At 39.6% G+C, this 16,414-nt stretch overlaps 1 protein-coding gene across 2 annotated transcripts in view; it reads right to left on the reverse strand.

The window, feature by feature from the left end:
- The window catches only part of TIAM2 (TIAM Rac1 associated GEF 2), an 89,254-nt gene that overhangs the window by 63,029 nt on the left and 9,811 nt on the right, over window positions 1-16,414 (reverse strand). For both annotated transcript variants that reach the window (XM_019287360.3, XM_010400427.4), the window contains exons 4-7: window positions 12,879-13,051; window positions 11,660-11,884; window positions 2,092-2,277; window positions 990-1,136 (exon numbers count right to left, since the gene is read on the reverse strand). In XM_019287360.3, the coding sequence (XP_019142905.2) occupies window positions 990-1,136; window positions 2,092-2,277; window positions 11,660-11,884; window positions 12,879-13,051 (731 nt within the window). The remainder of the gene's footprint in view (window positions 1-989; window positions 1,137-2,091; window positions 2,278-11,659; window positions 11,885-12,878; window positions 13,052-16,414) is intronic.

Genomic DNA, 16,414 nt, shown 5'->3' on the forward strand with positions numbered 1-16,414 from the left:
GAAAAAAGTTACCTAATGAACAATGCACAAAATGCTACTTTACAGAAGTAACACCAGACATGGCAGAGGCTATTGAAAACAATAGTGTTCTGGGTGAGAATGCATCTCTGTAATTTCTGCCTCACTGCCAATTAGTGTCTCTGCTCTTATTTACCTTTTTTTCAGGGAAAAAGGCAGCAAATTTTTGTTTCACATATAACTGAGCTTTTATTGAGAAAACACAGACTCCTGAAGTGTGGAGCTTGCACTAAATGTGAGCACGGGCCATTAGTTCCACAAAGAAAAAAAGATGCTGTGGTTTCACCAGCAGTGCATCCCTTCAGTGGGGGCACACATCAGCACAGCCCCTTTCCCAAGAGCCAGTCTGACCCTGCACATCAAACCTGAGCCAAGCCTTCAGTAAACTGGTCTGGCATTATTTGTCAGCTGTCTATACCGAGAGCTGAGTCCCTGCATGACAGCAGTCTTCTCCCGGCGCTAAAATGTACTTCCAGGCAGTGGGTGTTGCTTTAGGAGGCCATGCCAAAGATGGCTGTCTTTGCAGCAGTCTCTTTGTTCCTTGAGTGACCTATGTCACTCTACACTGAATTGCAACAGTGCTTCAGAGTCCCAGTCACAAACAAGCACACACTGTATTCAGGACTGTGCACAGAGACTATCTTGGAAAAAACCCTACTTCCAAACAGTTTGCAATGTGCCCGAAGAGAAGTTTTGTTATAAATTCCAACCTGATGGTCTTATGCTGATGATAATTAAATTACTGGGTCAAAACCTGTCATCTATCAATCTTACTTATCACAAAAAAACCCCAAATTAGATATATACTCTTCACAAGCGATGATCCCATTGCAAATTTGCCACACCTACTGAAACCCTGGATGCAAGTTTGATGGACAGATGTCTTCTACCCTGTGCACCAACAACACCTTGCAGGATGAACCCCAAGAGAAACAAGCCATTCTGTGCTATCCCCAGCAAATAAGATCTACCTGAGTTATGGAAGGTCGCTTTTCTTTTCCTTTTCTTGCCAATGTGTCCAGTCCTTTTAGAGAAGAAAATAATCCCTTCTTATTTCGAACCCTTTGTGACAGTGACAGTGTACGTTTCCTGAGAGCAGCTTCATCCCTGGAGCAGATCTATTTAAACACAGAGACAGACCTTCCTGTATCACTTTCATAACAGCAAAATATTGAGAGTTATTTCGACCTGCGGCATCAAATGAGGGTTACTTCTGTTTATCTCAATGTAACATGCCAAAGTGCAAGGACAGTGTTTTAAACTTTCAGCAGCGATGCTTGTTTCAGTATTCCAGTGACGTGGCAGAATAATTTTTTTGTCATGGGGCAAAATTAGAAGTCATAGGAAGGGAGACTCTGAGAAAATACTGCTCTGTAACACAAAAGAAGCTAATGAAAAGGATCTGAAGAAGAATGATAACATATCATTCAGATATGAAATTGCTAGAGGAAGACAGACTCAAAATTGCCAAACAGGAGATAAATGTGCTGTGGCATTGAGTTATTAACAAGGAACGGCACAAACCACATAGATAAAAACAGTGGCAGAGAGGAACACACTCCCTGATGGGACTTTCAGTACTACTACTCAGACTTCACATGCAGCAAATGTGGTCCAGGTCTCTCTGCCAAGATCAGCCTTGCAGCCCTGCCAAGGTCAAAGAGCAGAGGCAAACCTGCTACTGTGGTACTTTCCTTGAAGCCGATGGGGTGACAACAGGTTACAGCAGCTCAGGATCTCACTCATTCTTCTTTAGAAATACAGCCCACAGTTCTTAAAAAAAGTGACATATAATTTTGAATTGTCTCTAGTTTTAGCCTATTATAAGAATACTTCCTTTTTAGGAGGGACTCCAAGTCTGGAGTCCTTTGGGGCCATAAAAAACAAAGTCATGGCCATATCCTGTAGAAGAAAATTTATTTGCAGTCAAGGAACAGGCAGAAAGGGTGAGAAGGGAACAGGGCTGTCTGAGCAATGCATGTGGGTGCAGCCACATATTTTCCCAGCACAATTCCACATCTAAGCACATGGTGTTTTTGTGTAACACACCCATGAAAGTGCATTTGGACTTACCAGTGCATGGAAGGATGAGACAGAGAAAATGCCGAGCCTCCCCAGTGCCAATTTTGAAGGACGACTGGCAGCAGCCAAAAGGCTCTTTGGGTTTGGGAGCTCCCCACCTTGCAAACTGGATAGGTAACATCGCATTCGGAAAAGGTCCATGTTAAATTTTTCCAGGTTCTGTTCCCATTGCTGGATCTGTTTAGATATAAAAAGGGACAATTAAATGGGGGAAAAATAACTTTGTGGGCTGCACTGAAAATTCGAGCTCTTCCCCAAACCCATAGTAAATTGCTTTCATCTGGTAGTATATGGATTAGATTAGTTATTCCCTGCCAAAACACATTCAGTCATATTGTGTTATATCAACCCAAAAGATGACTTGAAATAAAACAAAGCTGGTGGTCTTAAACACATACTGACAAGATGAACATACCATGAACTCTGGGTAGTTTGATAGCCACAAAAACAGTTACATAAAAACACAACCCTGTGGTTCACAAAGGCCCTTTCTTTTTTTTCCCCTCTTTCTTCCCTCCCATCATCCCCTCCTTTCTGAAAATTAGTCTTGGATTTTTTAGCTTAGACTGTGTAGCTGGCTGGCTGAAAGCAAAGTAGCGCAGCTACTCTAACAAACTGTGCAAAGCAAAGTAGTTCCAGTGGCAGGTTCTGTTCATTCTCTATTACCATTCTACAGCTCCTCTAACGGTAAACAGGGGACAATACTCATGCTTCTTGCTCTGACTAATAAGGTAAGACATTATTACACCCAGGCAAACTGCAAATAACAGCTATATAGACTCAATACAAACCACTGGACCAAAAGCAGGAATGTAAACACGCTTAATTTTAATTCTAAAACATATCTAGCACAGGTACATGAAGATGTAACAACTTAATCCAGTTTCAATGTAAAATTAGGAAAGTGAACAATCAAATATTTACTAGGCAAAGCTCTGAATCAAGGTTTAGATGACAGATTTTAAGTATTTGTGTAGATACACACTCATTTAAACTAACATATTCACACTCATTTAAAACATACACACTTATTTAAACACATATTCTTATGCACAGCACCAAAGTCAAATTTTGCTCTTCATTTCCCCAACTTACATACTGGTAGTTGCAGCAAAAATCTGCCCTGCAGGTTGTACAATGAACGTACCACATACATTAATACCAATACGTAGTACAAATAAAAAAGGCAGCAAGCACATTGATACAGCAGAGGCAGAAAAGGCATGTCCATTAGGTCAAGGTACACCAAGATTGTGTGCTGAAGACTGTTGAAATCCCCTGACAATACTCATCTTCCAATGTCAGCTCCAGTCACTGCACGCTGCATGTTCCACAGGTGGTTTAGGGCTGTGGAGAAAGTTCATCACGTTTTCTCTAACGAGTGTTGGCTTTTTCTGGAGCACCTGCCTGCCCCCACGTGCACAGGACGTTATCACCTCACACTGAGATTAGCCAAGGCTGGGACAAGCACCTTTGTGACTCGGGAAACAAGCTGACAAATATAAAACCCTCAAGTGGACTATGCCCTTTAGGCTCATGTAGAAGTAAAATCAGTTCAGTTTCTTTATAATGCTGCCAAATATTTCAAGAATTAAACCAGTATTTTGCCACTTTACTTTCAAGAATGAAGAAGCAAACAATGAAAGGGCGAAATAGGCCTTGTTAACAAAACAGTGCTAAGGTCTGTGCTACGACCGATAGAGACCTTAGCCAGTCCAGCTTCCTTACACATGTGCTCACAAATTGTGGCATCAGTTACTTTTGGAAGTAAGAGGTAAATCTTATTCGTTGAGTAGGGTGAAGAAATGGAAGACAATATACCATTTTGCACAGGTATGAATGCAAAATTGTAATTTACAGTACACTTAAAAAATCTTTCAAACAGTGACTATTAAAAACAAAAGAGAGAATTTACAAAAGCTTATCATGACATCAATTCTCAGAAGTCTAGTGAAAATGGACAGAGACATACATATAATGAAGATGCTTTGTCTAATCTCTCATCACAGACATTTGAAACATGCATCCTCTGCACTCCAGAAAGAATAATCTTTTTTTTCCTTGGGTTTATTTGAAAATTTTCCCCTTTTTTTTGCTTTCTTTGTGCTCTCAGGCACTTCTCACAGAGCATTTTTCTGCATGCCAGTACTTTACGCATGGGACAACTCCAATACAAGATTGCGAGATGAGCTCTTTCTCTGTGTCAACATCCCACCAGAATGAAAACATAGTTGTCAGCTTTTCACAAAGCCAAAAGCTACAAGCTCAGGTAATGTCTTTCCCTTTGAGATGACATCTCTGTGGGTACAGAGCCAAGACAACTTTTAATAGCTCAGGAACAGAGCAAGTCTTGTTCTGGGCACTGCTGGAGTGGAGCATCCTGTCCTCATTGAACACAGGCTGAGTATCTTAGACCTTCTTCAAAATCCCCATTAAATATTTGCATGAAGTTGTATTTTAAAATAAAGATAATCTAAGGAGGGGGAGTGGGGTACAACATGGGGGCATTCTGAAGAAATAATTAAATTACAGTGTTCCTAGTCACACAGGATACTAGCTAATCAGCTCCAAAAGCATCAGTAATCACAATGTTACATTTAATGGCATTACCAAAAGCTGTAGGCAAGGAATTTCTGGGATTGTCTTGTAGTCTTATCAAAACCAGGGATGTCTGGAACCAATTGGAGACCATGAACCAATACCAGCTGCTATTTGTCTGAGCCTTTTAAACTATGATAATTCTTCCTAGAGATTTATATTCTTGAACACTAAAAGGGAGAAGCACACAAATAAAAAAGTAACAGCTTCAAAGCACAGTATGACCTGGTCCACCAAGTTAATTTACAGCCTGCAGACTCGCTGCTGCAATCCCTATTCTGCTATTGTGTGAGGCAAATCTCTGCCCCACGTGGGAGGACTACCCGAAAGAAGGCTCAAGGACTTAACTTCATCATGCACAGACAAAATGGCTCTTTTGAAATCTGCTCGAAAGCAAACAGGAAAAAGTGGATGCATCAGACAGCTGTGGGAGCAGGAATGGGCAACAAAGGCTAACAGCAGCATGAAATGAGTCCAAAAAGAGATAAGCAATATGGCCCAAAGTGAGGCATACCAAGCAAGCGAGCACACACGAAACGTGAAAGCATTAAAGGGTTTTTCCAGAGGAAAGGGAGGGTGTCATTGTCAGTCCAGGCAAAGGTTAAGCAAGGATTTCTCGGTTTAGTGGCAGCATGAAAGAGCTTGGGAGAAAGGCAAGGGAGGGGCCACCCAAATAAATGTATTGAACCTACTAGGATACTCTAAGAGTGGAAGGAAGCTGTGGTAGAGAGATAGAAAGGAATAAAATGTGGGAAGCCTTGAGAATTATTTAGCCTGGGCCACCAGGAGAAATCATGCAAGGAAGCCTGGTGCAAGGACAACACAGTAATTATGTGAGGGGATAAGCTTTTGCATCAAAGACCTAGTGCAGGAATGAGTTAACATACAAAGGAACATCAGCATGGTACTGGCAGTACTTGCAGTAATGATCATTTTCAAAACATAAACAGTCAATTCTTCTCCAGGTTAGTGAAAAATCTGTTCAGACACTAAGAAACAATTGCAAATTAACTACATTTTAAGTCACGCACACAGAGGAGCTAAACGAAGTTGTTTGAAAGAAGGTCTCTCTCAGGTCAATAAACCTGCTAGGTTTTCTACAGCTAAACTTTAAAGTGGGAGCTTGGGAAAAGCAAGGGATAAATATACAGACCAATGGTTCCTAGTAGGTGATTTGGGGATCCATAGTTCCTACATGCTCTACAGTTCTGTCTGCAGGTAATATTTACAGTGGCACCAGCACCTCAGCTGGAAGAGGTTTAGGGTTTGCAGACTGTGAAAGGGAAGGCCTCAACAGTCCCAGCAAAGGCAGTGTGGCTCAGGGATGGCCCCTGGCCTCTCGTCCTTCGTACACTACAGTGCAACCAGTATCTTTTGGGAGGCTGAGAAGGACTGCCTCATTTGCAATCACGTGTTCTGTACAAAATAAAAAGAGCTCAGTATAATAAAACCCAAACCGGTGTGTGAATGCTGTAAAGCTGGGTCAGAAATGACACCATATCAACTCAATGTAACAATGCTTCAAGGACCTAGAAGAAGGATGGAAAAAGCTTTTTGTTATCAGCTCACCTGATAACAAAACACCAACTTTTCACTTGGCTCCTATTCAAAGCAGCACAAAAGAGAAGATGCACAGGAAGGAGGGCCTTCTCTCAAAGCTAAGCCTTCAAAATTTATTTTATTTAGTAGTAGTTCTTATACCATGCAGCAGCACAAGGGCCTTGCTGACACAATTCACTATCTATAGCAATAAAAATTCTCAGTTTTTCCCTACACAGTATCTTATTTCCAGATGGAAAGTGTCGCTGGAAGCTGATGTAGGGAACTCTGTGGATTGAGAAGAAACTTCTGCTACAGTTTTATATGTACAGCTTTTCAACCACATTACAAACAACACCAAACTCTTTGCATTCCAGTCCCTGGTTCTCAGACACAATTCATATTGTATCCATCTGGAAAAATGAGTCACTTGGTTTCTGGGGACAAGGAACAGATTTTTATTGTCATTACTTCCTAAAGAGAACTTGAAGAAGCAAAAACATCACTCTTCCAGAAATTCCATTACTTTAAAAACACTACTATCATAACTTTTACTTTAAAGAAATAAAAAAGGCATTGTAAAAGAGTACAACACTCATGTTCAATTAGCGACACTTTATTCTTCATTCTTCATGGTGACTTAAAAAAGGTTAAGAAATCTTCCTGAAATAACAAGACAATGAAGTTTTTTTACAATAAATGTCATCTTTCTAGTTGCACTGGAAGAATAGAATTTTCATAATTTTTAACCAAAATAGGAAGAGGAAGTCTTATTCCCAACACCACTGATAGCACACAAGTACACACACATGTGCCCAATTTACTTCTTGTTGATAATCCCATTGAAATTGGTGGTACCACATGTATGTCTATAGCTAGGGATGTAAGTAAGGAAGCCACTGAATTTTATTACCCAGCTGCCCCTCCCCAAAACCCAGACCACCAGCCCTTTCTGCACACGCTTCCCCACCAGCTCCATTGTATGAGATAATGCTATATAGCTCCACATTCATTTTTCATTATTTTATGCTAAACCTTTGCAAAACAAAGAGGGAAATTCACTCATCTGTAAAACAGTAACAACAGTGGAGAGAGAATGGAGATGAACTTCCCTAACTTTCTGTCTGCCTACTCACTTCACTCTCAGTCTACTACTACTTTAGAGAAATATTTTGCTAATGGTGTAGGGAAGGACCATCCTTACTGAAGAGTAACACCTAGAAAGAAGCTGAACTGACCTCTCAAAAAGCAGAGCTCTACTTTAGCCAGTTCAAAGACCACACAAACTGAAGAGCTGTCCTAGTAGGCTTGGATAATGGGGTTTTTTTAGTTTAAGAAGATATGGAAGAATGAAAAGTTACTATGTATTGAGATTCCAGTTGAATTTGTTTGCAGCAATGCTGGCATGTGCTAGCAAAGTTCCCCAAAAAGACTCTCTTTGAGTGTTGTTGAGAATTTGGATCTCAATGTCAGAAAATACTTCATCAGATGCTTTATAGAAAGTTAAGACGTGAAATTTGGGCTTTGTGGAGCCTGAAAAATAAATTCCCAGCCCTATTTCAATCGTCTTCCCTCAAATGTGAGAGAAAAGATAAAGAGTCAAGTAAATTTTAAAAACAAAGAAATTAAGTTATGCTCTTTGTAAAAAGCTGAAGACCACTACAGCAAAAGGAAGAAAGACGAAAGGTACTATTGGATTTAATGACTATCCAGAATAAACAGATCAGCATCTTACTGATCCCTTCATTTTTTTTATGACAACAGACTTTTAGGTGGAGGACACACAAAAACTTACAAAAAAAGTATCTCCAAGCATGTGCCTGTTCTTCTCATTTATGCTTCACCATTTCAGTGCCTACAAGTAAATACACATGCTCCTAACCCTCTGAAAAGTTAAGAATCATATGCAGAGAAAATATGAATCACATCAGAAACCTCTGAAGAGCTTGGAAAACATGATTATACCAACATATTAAAATTTGAAGACAAAACTCCATAATGCTTTCAAGCAACTATTAATCATACTATTGTTCTAAAGTGAGACATCAGGATAGACTTATGTACCAAGTACATAAACAATTACACCCAGGGCTGCAGTGCCCTCTCTTGCAAGATAGATTTTCCACCCCATTAAAACCAGTTCTGCAGTCAGAGGCAGCTCCACTTCTGACTTAATATCTAATATTTTGCTAAAAGAGCTCTGAAAAAATGCTAAAAGTCCCTTTCACTAACAGTTCGACAGGGTTCCATATTCAAAGCAGACACTGGTTTCTCTAACAGGTTAAACATCTAGGAAAACTAGAAATTTTTTAAAGAAAGGCTTTAAAATTCATCTCATCACCAGGAGATTTTCAAACTTGCTACCTTTTAGCCTAATTACCTGCACTTTAGGGGAGAAGTTACATGTTGGGATAATACCATCACACACAATGTATTTATTTCACACAGTAATAAAAACCTACGTGGCCCTAGGTGGCACGTGCAGGCTTGAGATTTCCAGCCACACTGCCAGGGGCTGCTGTATCTACACTGCTCTTGCAGATGTTTCATTGATCTCTTCTAAACTGACTAGCATTACCCATAGTTACCATTTGCTCTTAAACACTTACAAAGTCTATTATTTTTATTATAGTTATTGGGCCAGTAAACCCCGATAGAGAGAATCCCTCATGTAAGCCACAAGCCTGAAAACCCTTCCCGACCAGTTGGATAGCATCAAGTCCATAAAACAACAATTTCTCTAGAAAATCGGGTTTTTTTGTCTTTTATGTTTGTTTGTTTGCACTTCTGTTTAGCACTGGTTTTACCAATTGATTGCCTTCAAATTCAAAAAATTTACCAGATAGTATCAAATGAGCTTCTCCAGTCCATTTGCTGGACACCAAAAAGAAGCACATGTAATTATATCAAAATACCTATAGCAACTTTAGAAGTGCAGGTTTCCTTACTGCAACTGCCCTTCAGGTGGTGGTAACTGTGAAACAAGGAAAGGTTTTGCTTGCTTGTAAAGCCCTGAGAATTATTAAGTCTTCAGCAGAGAAGTATGGATTTTAAGTCTATACAGAAGTGAAAGAAAAGAGCAAGTTGACGTTTGGTGGTTGCTTTTCTGAGGAAGAGGAAGGAAAAGGAGAAGGGCTATAGAAATCAGAGCTTCCATGATAATAGCCCAGTGAAAATAGGTCTTTCTACACAAAAAACCACCACAGTCCTTCTGAAGTCAATCACACTATTTGCGCTGGCTTCCCAAAATAAATCACCAGTGAAAATTTCCAGCACAGGATGCATGACATGCTTATGAAATACAGTATTGGCAATGCTGTGTACTTCAGCATGAAGGAATAATATCTGCCACATGACAGAAACACCATCAAATTTACACAAAACCAAAACCAGAATTTATATTCTCTTGTTACTCAAAATAGGCAAAAGACAACTAAACAACCACAGTTACTAAACAACTACAGCTACATATACGCAAACTATTCCCTCAGGAATAACGTTTTCTCAAAATCATTAACTTACTAAGCATATTAAGAATTCTCAGTTACTACATCAAGATTTTCTTTTTTTCTTTGCAAAAGCCAATCTGAGACAACAAAATAGAAGACTAAGCAACCCGGTTATCTATCGACTTTTCTCTGAAGTGACTTCGCCAGCAGACCTTAGGCAATTGTAAGGAGCGATTTTAAAGAGATCAAAGGGATCAAGAAAGGAAAAAAGTCTTGCTATAAATTTATTCTTTGCTAACTAGTGGATGTTTGCAATGATCCATTTCATTCTTTGTGTCAATGGTCTGCCCCCATTCAATGTTCTGAGACACACATAGACAGAAGATTAACAGGAATAAATCTTCTGCACCCCTAGAGATGGGTTTCAGTTCTACAGAATGAAGCCAGCTTCTCCCAGAGCTGAAAAACAATGAAGGTTCTTCAAGGACAGAACATCTAATTAGCAGATATTAAGATAGATCATTAATACACTTCATCTAACTCCAAATGAAATACTAACAGGAATATCTGATGAGGGAGGGATAAATTAAGTTAATATACATCAGGATTTTTCCTCAGTGCATCACGTTACAAGCACTAGACAGCTATAGAAATCTGTATATTCTCTAGGTCTGAAAGCCTACTGCAATAAAAGAATGCTAAGCATTTTTCCTCCTCCATTCACCTCACTCAGCTCTGGACCATGAAATAAAGTGACCTGGAAATAAATTATGAACATCTGAGCACTTAAAGGGCTTATGAACATCTGCACCACAAACTCCTACACAAACCTGCATGTTATTTGAACTCTGCTCATACAGGTTCAGACTCAAGTGTGCCACAACAGCGTGGCAGTGAAGTCAGTACCAGTCAGTCTGCTATTCATTAAGTCCAAGCCAGTAGAGTAAGAAATTTAAATATTATAAGCATCAAATCCCTGAAACTATGAGTGTTTCGCTAACCAAAAAAAACTAATTATGCTGTATTGGTTCAAAGGAAATAAACTTCATTTGCTACTCAAGGGGCCATAATATGCAGCATGAAGTACTGACAGAGGAATAGTTACTCTGACTGGAAAGGCAGGTAGGGATGGGCTCTCCAATGGTCTCCAAGACCAGTCAATCAGTTCAAATTATCAGAAGTCTTCTGTAACTGGCCTAATAAAAGTAAAGATACAGCAACCTCAGTCCACAGACTTCTTTAGGCTAAACTACTAGATAAGTTTAGTGCACACAAAGCCATGGGTAGTGAGGTCTTTGCCTGAACACTAACCATGTCTAAATAATTAAAGCATCTTTTGCCACTTACTACCTGCAAAACTGGGGGCATGGGCAAGACAACAACACTGCAAAATGTACTTCCATAAGGTATCCCTGGAGTGATTCCTGGTTCACATGCTGGAAGTGAGAGCAGAGTAAGGCTTCATGTTTGTTCACCACCACACAGACAATCAGGTGATCATTAGTCATGGCTAAATTTCAGCTGGAAGCACAGGGTTTTGTCTGCCACTATGCAAATAAAGTTGGAGGAAGGACCAAGTGTTCTTCACATCCTGTCTTAAGGTGCAGAACAGTATTGCCAAGTACCTACTCTTCAATCTCTTCTGCAATACAATAATAAATTATTCACAGGACATACTGTATATTCTGTGGTATGCAATGTAACAGCTAGATATTATTAACATAAAACAGTGAAAATTAATTGCATTTTCACACAAGAGAAAAGAAATAGCTTTGTGCTCATAAAACAGACCAGTCTGATGCTCGGCTTTGAGGAGCCTACCTTCTGCACTGCTCTGGATTGCTGTAGAAACCTGGCAATAATTACAACCACTGTGCCAGCTATGCCCAAGACAACTACTCTCAGGCCTAGAAAGCACAAATAGGGACCAAAGAAAGAAGTAATGATAAATATAAAAAAATTGTTTCCAGTACCTGATTTTCTATGGCCTTTCTGTTTTTTGGATCGCTAACAATTGAGAGCTGCAACTCTGCCATCTTTTTCATTTTGCCATCCATGTCAATCTTCTGGAAGAGACTCTTGGTTTGATTTTTCAGCAGCCTGACAGTGTCCTCTTTCCCAAGTTTCTTCGCAAAGAGCGAAGCACAGGCTGAATGTATGGCAGTAACCCAGTTTTCCAGATCCGTCTGGCTTGTCGCCTGCAAAACCAATCAATGGTGCAACATTATGAGCAGATAAGAGGAAAAAAAAATAAATCAACAGCTCTAGGACCTGAAGTGCTTGATGGGTTCACTGTCATCTTAGGCACTTTATCTAGACCAAGTGAAATAAGGTTTTCTTTAGAACTGTGTAAACAAAAGAAGTGTAAGATTTTCCTGCACTCCATCATGACTTGTCTCCAACCTTCAGTTTCTGCTTCTTAGACCTGTGAGGTCTGAAAGCCGCAGGAGCACAAGAGCCACAGAAGCTGTGGGAAAGATGTGACTTGCATCTTTCATCCCTCCAGATAATGAAAGTAAACCCTACCAGATATCAAAGACAAACCTTCACTGCTGTGACAGCAGAGAAGATTTTATACGTGAGATTCTGAAGCAGGTATTTGCTTATTGAAAAAGTGCCAAGTTAGTGGAGAGGCAAAATCAAGGTAAAGAGAATGCAATCCGCACAGAGTATCTCTGGAGACACGTACAAGTGTGCCTATGAATCAACATGTTTCTATGCAGGCAGTTCCACATAATACTGTTCTTAACATTTACAGTGGTGCACTTGAGCAGCCCAGGTATTTTGATTATTTTTAGCTCTCCTTCTTGAGCATCTTGCCAGCATATTCAGGGTTGAGCACACTATTCTGTAAGGGTGGAATGCTAATAGACATGAAAAAATTTGATAACAAATTGATTTTTTAGAAGCTTGTCATCAACCAGGTACCCAGAGATTTGTGCAGATTTGTGATCCTTGTTCTTTTTGTTTCTGAACCACAAATGACTGAGCCAAGTGGTGTAATACTTGAAGTCGTATCACATATTTAATATTATAATAGTGTAATGCAACAGTGCAATTGTGCTATTATTTTTAAGTCAAAGGCACAAATATGATGTGTGTGTGCATGTGTATATACAATCTTATACATATATGTGTGGAGTCACATCCTAAAATGGAAACAACCACAAAGTTATGCATGCATCCTGTTACCTGAAATAAGTAGACATCTCCAAAAGAATTGCTGAGACAGAACACATTTTCTTTCTTGGGATCTTCTGGAACAGACTGAACTATACTGTCTTCTGCAAACAGGGCGTATCGAGGCAAACTGCTCTGCTCCATTGAATTCCTTCCATAGGTCTCATAAAACAGTAGAGTACAACCTTTTGCAGTTCAGAGGGACAAAAAACATAAGGAGACAGTAAGTCATGGATGTCCCAACATTATATTAATATTTTTGTGAATTAAGACACCCTTCAGAGACAGGGAACAGCAGTTCTGCTCATCTTCCAAAACAGAAAAAATTGGAAGATCTGCACAGAAAAATAGGCAAAGTTAATGATGAATTTGCCAATGAAAAGTTGAACCAGACATCTAATAGGGACACAACAAAAATCTATGGACTTAATAAATAAATCAGAACACCTTAATATGGAAGCATCCATGGATCAGGGTAGGCAGGAGTTTGAGTAATCTGGTCTAGTGAAAGATGTCCCTGCCAGTGGCAGGAGTTTGACTAAAGATTCTTTCTGATCCACAATATTCTATCAATAAACTCAGCCTATTAAAATGTTAAAGCGTGTAGAAGAGATTAACTTCTGCTTAGTTAAATCAGCTTTTGTGGTTTTTTTATTAAATTGAACCAACTCTCTCGTAACAGCCACTTAAGAAATCTTTGTATTTGCTGAAAATATTTGCAGAATCTTTTGTTTTCTGCAACATGCTTAGTGACTAAACTTCTCAAATTTAAACCCGATTTCCTTGAATCTAGCTGAAAATTGAAGACTCAGAAAATTCTGAGTAATTTAAAACAGTTTAAAGGGGCTGAGTTTGAGCATGTTCAGTCTTGTAAATAGTGTAAAATCTAAGGTACGAAGCTTGCATCCAGAAAACAAATTTCATCCTTGGTGATGAAAATCCTGAGTGTAACAAGTGGAATTACTTCTGGAGGACAGTGGAGGAGACTTGATCCCAGCAGAGGACACTTGATCCTATCCCACAACAATATGACTACAGTGCAATGTTGCCTTTGGCAGTGAAGCTGGCTCATCCCTGACAGCTTTTTCTTCCTGCCTCATGCTATAACCCACGGTCCTCTGAGACGCACCAGTTTGCCCGTTCAAGGGGTCATGGACTGAACTGCACTTCTAAAATACCATTACAAAGGGAAACAGATATCAGAGATCTCTGATCTAATCACACCTGTTGACTGAAAAGTTTTTAGAGTAAGGAATCTAATACATAGAAATACCTCTATACTACATAAGTGCACCTTTTCCTATTACTGTCCGAAGTGACTGGCAGAATATTTTGGGTACGAACAAGTCCTACAGATTTGGTCCTATCTTTTCCCTTGGGCAGCCCTCACTTTATCTTCTTTATGCCACTGAAACACTTGGGGATCTCTGCAGTTGGAAAAAAGGACGCAGTTTGTTACACTTTGCATATCAGAAATTGCATTTGAACACAACAGGGCAAACTAAACCAGCAAAACCAAGTCTTCTCTTGTATTCAGCAGCAGCAGCAACATACAACCACTTCCACTTCTGCATTTTAGGAAAGTGCATACTAAGTTCTGTTTTAAACTCCCATATTTCTCCTATTTGCTCTAATTGAAGATAAGTCATATTTTATCCTGAGAGTTTATATGTACATAAATAAAACATTTTGAAGGCCATGCATGCAGCCTTGGGTGTATGGCACCCCAGGTATATATTTGGGTCAAGTCCAGTGATCCCTGGAAGCAGCTAGTTTCATAAGCTCTGTCAGACCCACTGGGACAGATTATTGTCTAAGTATTTTAATTAAAACTTGAACTGAAGGGGGAGGGCAACGGGAAAGCAACTTCCCTTGTTAAAGCAAACTAATTGGACAGGACAGATGGAAAAAGAGTTCCTCTTGGTACACGGTTACTATTCAGGCTCAGGTCGTGGTGGCCCTGAAAGTGGAGCAGAGGCCTCAGGACATGTATACTTTTAAGTCTGGCAGGTAACCAGATGGTTATAAGCCTTCTGCATATTTATAATTAAACACATCTCAACAGAGTGCAAAGAAACATGCTGTTCTCCATTTACATATGTGGCTATTTTAAGTCATGCTTTAAAATATCTTGGCTACTTAAACTTCAAGAACAAATTAAATACAGATTTATTCAAAAACCTGTATAAAGAGAACCAAAGCAAGTGCCTTGATCTTGATATAGCATATTATGAAAACAGAAGTATGCCTTGATATCCAGACAGGCAAGTTTATTTTGGCATCAGAAGTCTCCACAGGACAATAAAGATAAGAGATCAAGGAAATGAGGAATGTATATTCAAAACAGCTAACAAAGTGGAAGAGACATCTTACCATGAATGCAGCCATATCAACCACTGAAGTACAAAGCACTGTATCTAACACTTATAATGTTAGAAGTTAATAAAGCTTTTTACAAAGGATTTTATTATTCCTTCTTTGTGTCTGTGGAAATTCAGGTAGGAACTTTTTCAAGGTCACCAATAAGCCAATTTTATAGCAAAAAAATGAACATGAAGCACCTGAATTCCTTGCCAGAGCCTTATTATCCCAAAAATGCACAAACTGTATGTAACATATTTCAGTTTAGAGTTTTGACAGGATTCTTTAGAAACTGAATTTTAAAAGAGGCAGATCAAACTATAGTCATACTCCATAACACAAACACACACAATAAGAGGGTGGAATTCAGGTACAGTTTCTGCCTTTGTATACACTGCTTGTAAGCATGAATCATGCTATCTGATGATTAGGGCAAGTGATTTAAACTGTTAAGCCTGCCTACATTTTGATCCTTTGATAACAAGTCTCTGAATTATTAGGCAGAATTGCCTCATTCTAGCAAGTTTGCTTCTTTTAAATCAGCACTATCAAGGACAACATTACCAGCACTTACTGTTTGCTGTTCATTTTTCTTCAGGTCTACACCCATGCACTATTTTTAAAAGGGCAACCTGTGGGAAAGCTTTTATTTTCTCTCCTCTAGTTCCAGACATGATAGGAAATTATCAAGTTTGACCATTTCCTTAGTCATTAACTTAGTATTATATTTACTGAAAGGCAAATACTTTGGATGCAATTCAAAATTTAAAAAAAGGCCTATGAACTCACCCATTAAATTTCCCTTCCTCCCCACAATAGATGTCATTTTCCTTCTCACACTTTCTGACACCCATACACTTCTTACAGCACCCTCTGAGCCATTAATGGAGCACAACAATCACACCTGCAGCAGACCCTTTGAGCAGATTCCCTTCCCATGGGGCTGTTTCCACAACAGAAGCAGTTGCAGGAGATGGGAAGCTGGGCATGCCAAAAGCCAGAAGGGGTATTGCTGGGAGTGGGGAAGGTGAAAGACCACCCAGGGAAAGGAGGGAGACCTGCAAGTCCTGGGAATGGACTATGCCTTGGGCACCACAGGGCTTCCCCTGCTGCTGCTTCAGCTCCCTCTGCTCTGAATCATACATTTGTCTGTGTAAATGCTCTGGCACAGGGAGTTCACCTCTTCA

This window comes from Corvus cornix, chromosome 3 (assembly GCF_000738735.6).
Source record: "Corvus cornix cornix isolate S_Up_H32 chromosome 3, ASM73873v5, whole genome shotgun sequence".
Classification (NCBI taxonomy): Eukaryota; Metazoa; Chordata; class Aves; order Passeriformes; family Corvidae; genus Corvus; species Corvus cornix.